This window comes from Toxotes jaculatrix, chromosome 15 (assembly GCF_017976425.1).
Source record: "Toxotes jaculatrix isolate fToxJac2 chromosome 15, fToxJac2.pri, whole genome shotgun sequence".
NCBI lineage: Eukaryota > Metazoa > Chordata > Actinopteri > Toxotidae > Toxotes > Toxotes jaculatrix.
The window spans coordinates 4,574,189-4,586,665 of record NC_054408.1 but is presented as its reverse complement, the minus strand read 5'-3'; the positions used below and the strand labels follow the sequence as shown (position 1 = coordinate 4,586,665).

Below are 12,477 nucleotides of genomic sequence, written 5' to 3'. Positions count from 1 at the left end.
AGTATTTAATGAATAAAGTACATGATGTGTTTTACCTTTGATGTACCTTTGATGACCATAAATTTTCTTGTCTTTCAAACCAGTGGCCTATGACATTCCGTGTTTTTTTTTCTTTTTTAATTAATTATAGTACTTTTTCTGCACAAAAGTGGGAGGAGTACGCAATAAAACAAAAAATACGCAAAAAAATATCTGTCAGAGGAAGTAACTGTTGTGTTCTTTACTGCAGATAGTGTATCTGACTCTCATATGCTGCTACATGCCTTGATAATTTGAGCATATTGTTCCTTCAGGCGGAGCACTGAGGTTCATCAGCTGCTTCGTTCACACTTCAGCATCAGTGGCTGAGTCATCAGCTCTTTGGCAGCCAGCTGACGACTAACATCCAACGTTCATGTACTTGTTTGTGAGAGGGTGATTCGTTTTCTGTCCCTGAACCGTTGCTGACGGTTGGATTCTTTAAGACCCTTCCTCAAAAATCAGTCCACTGTATAATAATCTGCTATAAACGTCAAATTCCTAAACACACGTGTCTCCGCCCAAAACTATGATCTTCCCCCGATATCCCATCCTACAGGTACAGTGTGCAGAGACAACAAGACCTTTACATTTTGAGTAAGTAGTTTCACAAGAGCAACATTTATTAAAATCAATAAGATTTTGTTCTTGCGAGCATTGGACATCAGATGTACTCAATATACAAATGGTGCATTTTGTAGCAAATATACTTTCTATAGAGACAGCAGCAGCAGAATTGGCATGTACAAAAATACACATATGATTTCTCACACAACACAACATACCAAGGGAACAAGATAATATATATTTATATATTTATATATTTCTGTGTCATAAATATGCTGAGCTATACACGTTGAACACAATTCACTGTAATGGAGAGAAGAATTATAATATTAATAATACAGAATAAAGGACATTTTGAGACCATTTAAAATGGCAAAAGTTAATGTGACAATGGCCTTATTACAGTGTGTGATCCTGTGGAAAAGTTAAGTTCATAACACTGTGATAACACTCGTGAACACTGCTCTTTCATTGTGCTAAGAATATATTACCTACAGGTATGCATTTACATACTTTTCAGTACATTAATACACAGAGGAATAAGGCCATTTATTGTGAAGTGTCACCTCAGAAATCAGCACTGGAACAAAAATATATTATTATGGACAAACATACAACAGCTAGAGAAACTCTTTTTCAATGGTGCGTTCAACTCAGCGCGCACGCACACGCACACACACTCAGGCTGTGTCCTTGACATTCTTGTGAGAGTAAAAGGATTTCTTGGTGAGAATAATGAAGTGCTATTAAAGCAAGAATACAGGACATTTCTCCCTCAGTGGCATCTCACATTCCTGCTCAGGGCAGGTTGTCAATGATCACAACATATTCAGCAGCACTCTGACTTTCTTTCACACAAACACAGGCACACGTCAACGGTCCCCCCCCCCCCCCCCTCCCGTCCCTCCCAGGTCACAGAGATATAAACCAGAGCTACACTGGACAACACTGTGTGCTGTGTGTGTCTGGAAACTCGGCTCAAATGAATAAATACAGACCGTATTGATTCACTGATTCAAATGTATAAACACTTCACGACAGAGTAATAGTTTCCTTAACAGATGCAAAAGGTACAACTGCCATTAAAATAGTCTAAGATGTGTTGTTTTCTTAAGGTATAAGTATGTACAGTGGGGGCGTCTGTCCTTTGCTCTTCCGGCACTGCAGCAAACACAGGTGTTGTGGATGAAGCTGAAAGCGTGTCCATAGTATTTGCATTAAGTCATACCAGTCATCTTGGCCATGTTGTTGTCATTATTGCTACAGCGAGCAGCATTAACAAACAGCTATTGTGCCAACTTTTGTAGCCCCTAAAACATCTGTTAACCCTGGTTGTGTCCTTGGTATGTTTCTGCTCACATGAGAAAACAATTTAATTGTCCACAAGTACGCTAATGTACAGTGCTGTCTAAAATTTAATATAAATTTAGTTTAAGCATTAAAAAAAATGTAAAAGTTCCACTGTTCAAAGAGAACTACAAAATGTGTCATGGCCTTGACTTCTCACCAATCGTTATGGACTTCTAAAATCCTCTTCCTTCATTATTTCTTTCCTAAGGCAAAACAAGGACATGCTGCCAGAGAAAAAATATTTCAGAGGGCTGTAATGCTGACCCGATTTGACAGCAGCTTTCATGGTAGTTTAGGGATCCAGATGTACAATTAAACTGTTTCTTTACATCTTCTCAGAAATGAATCACTGAATCAGGCATCTCTGCTCAATTAATTATTTTTTTGAGGATCCCAACTGCAATGCCACAAAGTAATGCCATTGTAAAAGACACGAAAGCTCTTTTAAACTTCTTTTATAGTATATTATAACCAACAAGTTCAGTCTTTTCAATGTACTGTCAGATGTCTGTCACAATATAGAGACTATGCCCACAAGGAGGAGAACCACTGAAGCAGGAAGTGCATCTGTACCGTTTACAGTTTTAAACCTTGGATGTACCATTACAGTAAACTGGAACACCTTTTTTATATTGGGAAAACTACTGCTGCCACAAGGAGAAAGGTGTATATAGAGGAATATAATCTTATCAATAATGACAACAGCTGTATACAAGTGAGAGTATCAGGTAAAAATCAGTCTCTCATACAAAGTTTGCCTGTACAAAGTCCTTATTTACACGTATGACTCTTCTGCAAAAAAAAGCTGTTCGAAGTCGTCCACTCGTGGGTCGCTGCACCGCCTGCTCTGCCACTCCCTCTTCCCCTGCACAATAGCTAGCGCCACCTCCTGACTCCTCCGCAAGCAGGCGTCTTGATCCTCCTGATCCTGTGAGGAAAAGTAGTCCCTTACAGCACGGGTGGCGGAGGGAGACAGGCAGAAGCGTGGTTCGGCGTGGTTGGGCTCCACGTCCGACACTCTCAGGCCGCCATCTTGGGTCTGACCCACAGAAATACGAGGTCTGTTCGGGGTGAGGCTGGAGGAGGAGTTTGAGTTCGCAGTAACCTTGGCAGGTTCAGATGCTCGGCGAGGGAGGGGAAGGGTCCTTCTCCCTCTGTGTACCTCCGTTGCCGGAGTCAGAGAGTGGGACTTTTGCCTCTGGAGGACCAGAGTAGTGGCGCTCTGTCCATAGAAAACCCCCTGTGGGGGCTGCACACGCTCATTTCCAGACTGCCTCTGTGTGACGTCACTTCCTGTGGGTGGTTTGAGGTTGTCAGGAGAAGCTGGGATTAGCGGTCTGTAGCTACAGGTCTGGTTGTGGAGATGCCTCAGCTCTTTGACTGTCAGGGGTTTCTCTGTCCCCTTGTAGAAAGGAGAGCGGCTGTGCTGCAGCTGCAGCAGAGCCTGCTGGTAGGACGGAGGGCTGCTGGATCTCCGTTGGCAGTTTCGATTCATTACCGTGGCCTCCAAGGCCCCGGCAGAGTAGCCATTACTGGTTGGATGGCTTTTTCCGTTTACCATAGGCGATTCCTCTTCTGTGTGTCCATTATCAGGCTGCTTTAGAGACAGGCGGCGGTCCTTCTTAAGCCATGTGTTAGGATGGAGGCCATGGGGGTGGGGGGTGGTTTGGCTGGTCCGAGGGGGCTGGGCGGGCGGTGTAAAATTAGGCGCGGCATCCCTCTGAGGGGGGGAGCTCCTGGGTGACAGCTGGGGCCGTGCAGGAAAGAGAGGTGAGAGAGGAGCGGGCTCAGCCAATGGAATCACTCCATTGGTGGCGTAGTCAGTAGAATACTGTGAGAAGGCGGAGTCTAAAGAGCTGAGGGAGGAGCCAGTGGGTGAGGTCGCAGGTGACGACAGACTGGAACAGCTGGCATCCAGACGCAATGGAGGTGGAGGAGCGTGCTTCACCTTCCTCCACCCACCATTTTGACCTTTGGCTCCTCCCTTCTCACGTCCAGCCTCTCCCTCCTCCTTCAGCTGCAGCCCATTCAGCCTCTGTTCCAGAAACACCTCATCCTCCTCCTCGTCACCCTCTCCTTCCATGGCAGCATCATAGCTCGCCTTCCTTACTGGCAGGCGAGAGTTATCAGCGTGAACTGTCACTGTGCCTGAGGGCGGGGTGCTTGCCAGGGCCAAGGCAGGCTCCGAACTCCTCCTCAGCCTCCTGGGGCCCTGCGACGGGCCATTGGTCTGGCGGGTGCGAGGCTGTCGAACTGCAGGGCTGAACCTCCGGGGTCTGGCCAGCGGGGGGAGCTGCAGTTGGAGGTCAGCCTCAGGGTCGGGGTCGCAGTCACTGAGGGTAATGACAGAGTCACAGCTGCGGCTGTCGGGCTTGTCCTTGTTGCGAAGCGGCAGCTGCTCCTGGTAGGGTGACTCAGGGTCATCGTTTAGCTCATTCTCCAGACTGTCATAGGACGAGTCATTCATCTGGAAGGACGACACATCTTGGAAAAGAAGGAGGAGGATGAAGCGATAAAAGAAAGAGGAGAGAAAAATATTATTATGGGATTTGGATTAAACGTGGAATTGTCAAAATAAGATCAATATGATTTAATCGAAAAATGCACAGAAAACACAAAGACTTTACAGTTATCCCTGTAATGGTGGAGAAGCCCTTCAATTACAAAGCTGCTGTAGACATTCCCTTGCATGCAAGTATCCTGAAATTTAGTATCTTTCCACCTACTAGCAACCAAATTAGTAGTTCAAGTTCAAGAGCTGCAACCTTAATTCATTTACACGACAACCTACAGCAAAATGCAATGAAAGCTGCAACTAAATACTCAAACTTCGGTTACTCTGTACTGGTATAAACTTCATCCATACAGCTCAAAAAGTGAGAGCAGTCTGAGAGAAACTAGGATCAAATCTTGACCCCTGAGCTGAATGAACAAAGTCCCAGTTCACTGCTGGAGACGCAGAGAACAGAGGACAAAGCATCGTCCTGCTGTGTGCTCCTTGACCTCCAGTGGTTATTTATAGACTGAGGAAGAAAGTTGGCGGTATTTATGAATGGGGAGATTCAATGCTGCGTTAATCAGCACCTGTGACCCCGGCAATCACTGAAATTGCGGCAGGTCGATCTGCTGACCCCAATCAACGGGCCTTAAAGAGCGGCGGCCATTCAATCGCACACTTACACACACACACACACAAATACACACACGGTGAGCTAGTCTATCTCAAACCACCTTGTGAAATTTTTAGGTGTAACACACTGAAGCATTGTTAGTGAAGTTTCAGAAAACAACTCAAGGATCTGTTGTTCAGCCACACACACACACACACACACACACACGTGGATTGAGATGTTAACCTTGGCTATGACCTACATAAGTAACGTGAGGGCTAAACGGAGATATTCTGTGGGCACATCTTTGGTTTTACAGACTTCCATCGCATGTGTTAGGAGTGAAAGCTGAAAAAATATTAAATATTTTATATTTTATATTTATTTATCATGTAGTTGCAGTTTTGTCTGTTTTACATGCAGTCTTTGTTGACATGATGCTTGTTACACTGAGCGGCTTTTAATCAAACCTCTAAAACAGTTTGATTTTAAAAAGCAGGTGGTTAATAAGATAGAAAATATTTTTAGAATATTCAGATTTTTACAAGTATCTTTGTTGTTGTCTTTGGATTTTTGGAGGATTTTGGACACAGAATATTCCTGTCATGTTACTGACTCAGCCCTTCTCAACCCTTCATCCCCACAAATTTATATAACAGAGTCGAATTAGAAATGTCATTGTTGGGATTACGAGCTGATATAAATGATGTGATGGAGACTGTGCATGTCATTCCACTGGTTTAATGAAAGAACAGAACTGGGAACTGGGAAAAGCCAAATCCACAGACTTGGCCTCCATCTTCAAAACAGCTCTATCACATTTTTATCCACAGTCCGTTCATTTTCTACTTATGCCATGTGCTTCGTGCTCAAGTAGATTTTATCTCTCCTGTCTTCTCTGTTTTATTCTCCTCTGATCTGCTGATTGTCAGTTACCTGATCCGTGGTCACTGCTGCTGCTCTTTTGGCTGAAGCTTCTGAACAGTGACGTGACGTCTTCACCCAGGACACTGCTGCAGTTCTCTATGAGGAAGCGAACCAGCTCACACACCTGCAGGAAGAAAACACCACTTGGTTATAGCATGAACTCTCTGCCTCCTCTTTGCTTTGCTGCAGTTGCTGACAATTTATTTTCATGGTTGTACAGTTGGATGAAGGTAGGAGTCTGTTTATTGCTGAATTCTATTTGTTGAAGCAACTCCTCAGAGAAGCAGCCAAAGTTCAGAAGTAATTCAGCAAACATGCAATTTCCAAGTTTCTATGTCAGCACAACTTAAACTCATAATTTCGCCAAGTGGAACGCATACATACACACACGCACACACCACAATGTAAATCAATATATACACAAGCCCTGGTGAACATTTTAACATTGGTTGGATTGGATAGTGGCTACTGCCTGCTTCATTTTGTGACACTGTGACCTAAATAACTTTGCGATATCGGTTCCAAACAGCTGCCAAAGACTTTTTTTTGTGCGTCCAATATTACCATTCTGAGAAAAGCTTGTGTTCATTTGTTTGTGTTGATGTTGACCTTCTAACCCTCACACAAGCATTTGCATTCCACACCAACCAAGAAAGGACCAAACTTCTTCTTTCCAGTGCTGGAAAATGTCCTGATAATGATACGTGACATTATGTATTGGCTTTGATTATCACTTGCTTAAATGCTTGTCGAACGACTGACAAACCCAGTATTTGAGTTTCTGACAGTAACAGTTCTTAAAATACAACTTTTTATGTTGTCTAAGAGAATACATATCACAACATTCATCATCAAATTTAGTGGCAAATACCCCAAATCACAGAAACAAATGTCGTCAAGGGAACAACAAATTTTCCGATATCAACTGTCCACAGTTTTCTAAAAGGGTCAACACTGCAACCAGCTCGGTTTTTAAACATGCTGACAGTGTCTAAGCTTTATGGGTATTATCAGCTTAGTTGGAATCTGTCCTCAAACAAATCACATTACTTGGCTGAAACCACTGCCTTTTAAACTAAACAGACAAAATTTACCAAACACATGACATCCTATGACACAAATAATCGGCTATGGCCAGAGCCACTCAGAAGCACTGGAGTCATATCCTCCCCAGTCTGTGGAAAGTTTCCACAAAAATCTGCCTGTTGTGTTTATAAATTAGTTGTTTTTTCCTGCCGTCATTCTGCCTCTGTGACACTATGGAAAACACAGCGGAGACAAACAGACTTTCAGGGCCTCCCTGTTTGTTTGTTTGTGGGCCAGATGTTGTCTGTTTGTATGTGTGTGTGTATGGTGTCCACATGCAATTAGACAGCGCTCAGAAGAAGAGCCTGTCTGGCTAAACAGTGCACGCCCAGGCTACACTGTCAAGTTATTCTGCATATTGTAAGGTTAGAAAATTATTAAAGTCTTATTTTTCTTGGAAAAAAACGGACAGTGTGGAGAGATCATTTTAAGCTATTTTCTGAAAAAAAAAAAAAAAAACCATCAACATTTTTCATGGAGATGATGGAGGTTTTCTAGCAGTGTACTAAAACTACCACTGATGGTCCATTTGTTCTCATTTTACCTGGCAGATGATGGGAGATGAGAGCTGAGTTATGTAACTTAATGAGGTCCACTGTAATCCCTCAGTTTTTACCAGAGAGCAAATGCAACATTTTCCTCCCGGTTTTATCTCCTCTGCGTGTGCACTGCTTATTTCTCTTCAGATACCACATGTGCTAATGACTGATGTATGAAAGCCCTGAAGCCACACTTCTCTTGGATTATGGGTAATTCTCAGCTCTGATTTCCATAACCTACTGTGGCAGACCAGTGCTGTTGTTGAGAACAGTCTCAAAACGTTCACCTGAAACAGCCCAATCAGACCCAAAGCCATAATTACGGAGGAATTTAATTTCTAGACTAATATGTCTGAACTAAAGAGTGAGATGCCTCTCTCTGGTTGCTGTACAGTATGTCCACCCTTAATTCTATTGTTTCCACCACCTTCATACTCCCCTTCCTTGCCTCTATTTAGTTTTCCTTTCTACTTCCCTCTCTTGAGTCACTCCTTTCTTACCTAGCACTCTCTCTTTCATTTGGCCTTCCTGCTCTCCTTCAATCGCTCATTCAGCATTCCTCGCTGTCAGTCAGAGAGGGCTGCTACGTGATGCAGAGCACTGTTAGAAAAAGCCTGTGGGCATCCAGAAGACTTTCACCCGTCCATCCATCAACAGCCTATTCAGAGCTGCTACTTTTTCTTTAACTCAATGGGATGTTATCTTAGAAAAACAGGACAATTCAATTGAATGCTGTATGCCATTCACAAAATGTTTGACTGAGTGTACGCTCGACAATGACTGCCACACTATACAATACCACTGCAGGAACACATATACACAATCTGCATGTGTGTGGGTGCATTAACAGATCTCACAGCTGTGTGTTAGTGGGTCAAAAGTCTATCCAGCTGTCTGTGTATCGCTTTCCTGTTTCTTCCTCCACTGAATACTGTCTGAAGATTCTTTTGAATGATTTGTTTCTCTGTCTCCATCTTCAGTCGTACACAAACTAAAGCTGTTTTTACCTCAAAAGCTCCTAAACAGCTACGTTCAGCCAAAAATATTTAAATTATATGCTGCATGAAAGAAGGAGGGACCCAGGGACTAAACTGAATTGGCTAAAACAAAGTGTTCACGTGTCTCCAGACAAGGTTGGAAACCAGCCATTACACAGCCAGGGGCCCACGCTAGTTTAAAGTGGCCCCTGGTTCCAACCGCAAGGGGGGAAATGTTGAAATCTAACTTTGTTGTTTTTTTAATTTTTTTTTTTCCCAGAAAACGGCCGCCTGTGCTCAGACTGCACACACAAACAAGCAGTGTGCGAGAGGGAAAGTGTTATCAGGGGACTATTTGTAAGAGAGATATTTGGGTATTTGCGGGTGTTGAGGGTACTTGTACTGACAAGTGTGTGTTTATGTGTGAAGACAGAAAGAGAGGGGTGTTTGAGCGACACAATTTTCTGCTAAAACACACGCTTGGCCTCAGGATTTTGTAGGAAATTCTTTGCATGTTTTCTCACTGAACCTCAGTCACCCCAAGGATACACACAAATACACACACTCTCTCTCTCTCTCTCACTCACTCACTCACTCACACACACACACACACACACACTTGAAAAGATAAGCAAACCAGCCACCCAAGGAGATTGTGTGTAACTCAATAACTGTAACTTTCCAAACAGACCACAAATCCAAAAAACTTTGTATGCTTCATGTCTTAGTGACTACACGATGGTCGATGGTGGGCGAGGGGGCTTCCTTTGTGGGTTCCTCTCACTGCTGCAGCTACTGCTGTGGAATTAAGTCATTTCAGGTTAGGCTGGCTGACCAAGATATGAGGGAGAAAGAGTGAGCAATGTTGCTTCATCATTAGGTTAACTTTTGATTCACAAAAGAAAAAAAGAAAACAGGTTCCTGTTACAATTAAATATCAGAACATCTCAAATACGTTTCTGGTCAATTCTGCAACTAATCCTTTAATGACATAATTCTCTAAGCAGTAAAATACATACATATATTTTCCTGGGTGCTAAGGAGTAAGTCAGCATGAAACTGTGAAGCTTTCCTCTCTCCTGTCATGTCTTGCTCTAAGCTTTGGGATTTTAAGCTCAGCAGGGAGTAAAAAAACTGTTGTGATTTTAGCTTATCAGTGATTGTCAGTGATGACATGTAAACGTGACTGAGCGCGCGCGCGTGTGTGTGTGTGTACGTGTGTTAGGCTGGCTTAGTATGTGCGTTACAGCTGTGTGTAAGTGGATCAGCTCCTGCTCGGAGGTCAACGCTCACATCCGCAGGGAAACCATCAGTCTGCTGACAAATGGCTTTCAGGCTGACAGAGGTGGTGTGTGCATGCACGCATGCACACGTGTGTGTATGTGGGTAAGGAACCTACAGTTTCTTACCTGTCTGTCAAACTCTCGTCAGTCGGATCACATGTGCTTCATATATACACGCTCATGCTGAAGCAGTTTGCCTCTATTATTCCACTGAAATGTTAAATTCCTCAGAGTTCGCACACTGTCTCAGCGAACCTCTCTAATGCACATACACGTACACACTTGCACATACACACCTGTGGCAGCCAAGTCTACTGACTGTTGTTCAGTCTGACATTTTGGAAAATACACTTACTCACTTTCTTGCCAAGAGTTAGATGAGAAGACTGAAATCACAAAGCTGGAGTCAGCAGTCGGTTAGCTTAGTTTAGTTTAGCATGGAGACCAGAAAAAAGGGGGGAAACAGTTCACCTGGATCTTTCTGAATGTAAATGAATCTGTCTGCCAGCACCTCTAAAGCTATTTCAACTAAGGTATATAAAGTCATATCTTAGTTGTTCAATCGTTACAAAAACCAAAGTGTAAAAACAACAATTTGTGGTTAGATGAAAGGATTATTTCTCAGCCGGGAGCAATGACTTGCTGGAGTATAGTGTGTGTGTGTGTGTGTGTGTGCGTGTGTGTGTGTGTGTGTGTTTGTTCGTCCTCACCTTTTTGGTGCCCTCCCCCTCCATCTCAGGGGTGCTAGGTGCCGGAGCCCAAAGCATGCTGGGAGCGATGCAGACAGACAGGTTGAAGGCGTTCATCTGGTTGTCGTGGGCGTTGCCTTGGATACAGTGCAGTATGGCGATCACATGTCGCAGCAGAAGCAGGTTCTCACTGGGCAGAAGGTGGAGCAGCCTGAGAGAGAGTGATGGAGAGAAAGAAGGATAGAATGAAGGCAAGGAAGGTAAGTGACTAAAGACATGATACAAAAAAACAAAATATTTTGGTCCGTGGTCCTTGTTCTCACATTGTGTGTGTCTTGCCGTGTTGTTTGCTGATTTCAGGCTCCACGGGAATTTCTCCACTAACATTTTCATTGTTGCTTTCACTTTACTTGTTTTTTATTTTCTTAAGCAAAAGGAATTTGGTTTGTTGCTTTTGGATCGGAAGCAACGCCCCCTCTCACTCCTTCTTTCTCTCTCTAGACATAAACAGTGTGCAATTAAAGGAAAAACCAGCAAAGTGCCACAGTAAGGTGTCGGGCTGCCACAAGCCTCCAGAACTCTCATTTATTCAGGTCTTTCCTTTATTTTGTCATCCACCTACACAATGAAAGACTGTGACTTGTTGTGTCTGTGAGTTTGTTTGTGAGAAAGAGACAGAAGTTAAGCTAACAATAGGATTTTGGCATTAACTGTTTTTCAGGATTCGAAAGACAGCATTGTCCTACCTCTGGACAGCTTGAGTCCTCTCCTCCCCTCCTTCCCCATCGATCACATCCATCCACTGGTCATACAGATCCACACACAACAGGCTGCCAGGGATGTTTCGCAGGAAGTCCTGTATGCAAAAATGGTATTGAATTAGAAAAATACAGTGAAGCCCAGTAAAACTTATTTAATTAATCCATATTACTGTATTTTTACTGAGGGAATAATTTAAATAAGTTATTTTCAATGTATTTTTCTGTTGGTGGACTAATTGATTGTCCCAGGTGGTGCACAATCCTTGTCAACCGTGCAGAAAACAGGTAAAGCACAACAAAGAAGCAAGATGAATCAGCTCTGTAAAAAAAAAAAAAAAAAAAAGAAAGCTCAGCTGCTCCCTGGATGCCCCGAACTGAGGTGACTGTTTGGCCTGGATGCTGAACAATGCTGTACCTTGTGTGTGTGACTGGCAGCCTGCCTGGCTGTGCAGAGACAGATTATCCTGTCTGGACTTATGTGACTTTGGAAGCACATCAGTCCCTCCTGCTTTCTGTTGTCTGGTTTCAAACAAGTGAGACAGGGCAGAGCTGTGTGTGTGTGTGTGTGTGCGCGTGTGTGTGTGTGTTACCTTGAGGACGGCAGCAATGATGAACACAGACTGGTGTGAGATCTCTGGGTCCTCCGTCCCACTGTCCAGTCTGTCTCTGAGCTCCCGGCAGGCTTTGGCCCCAGCTGACCGCCTGAAGACGCCCCTGGTATAAGGCCCCTCTAGGTACAGGAACACCAACATGTCCTGGAGGAAACAGGGAAATGGAAGGTTAACTTATAATAATTAACTTACACTTATTAAATCTTTTTATTAATATTCTGAATGGTTCTTTGCAGCACCATGTAATCACAGAGGAAACATTTTTTTTCAGAGTGAAGAATCTGAATTGCTTATTCAACAGATGAGGTTTCACTTCTCTACTAATCCCAATATTTCTTTAACTTAAACCATTTATCTGAGGCATACGGTACAGTTTAGCATGAGCAGGTGGTGAGTGTCATTAACCCTGTGAGACCTGAACTATGAAAGAATGGTCAGAAAATTCTAATTTTTCAAATATGAACTCTTTATTTGTCCCTTTGACAAAATGTAAAAAAAAAAAATTAAAAAAAAAAAATTCTAAGTATATTTTTTGTTTGTATCACACATGTCAAAACAT

The 12,477-nt window shown here is 43.2% G+C and overlaps 1 protein-coding gene across 1 annotated transcript in view; it reads right to left on the bottom strand.

Moving 5' to 3' along the window:
* Window positions 1-626: 626 nt before the first annotated feature.
* Window positions 627-12,477, bottom strand: part of arhgap20 (Rho GTPase activating protein 20) — a 31,602-nt gene continuing 19,751 nt past the window's right edge. Inside the window, exons 11-15 of the mRNA XM_041057701.1 lie at window positions 11,898-12,062; window positions 11,293-11,402; window positions 10,568-10,757; window positions 5,982-6,096; window positions 627-4,419 (exon numbers count right to left, since the gene is read on the bottom strand). Coding sequence (XP_040913635.1) covers window positions 2,711-4,419; window positions 5,982-6,096; window positions 10,568-10,757; window positions 11,293-11,402; window positions 11,898-12,062 — 2,289 coding nt within the window. The 3' untranslated portion in view covers window positions 627-2,710. The remainder of the gene's footprint in view (window positions 4,420-5,981; window positions 6,097-10,567; window positions 10,758-11,292; window positions 11,403-11,897; window positions 12,063-12,477) is intronic.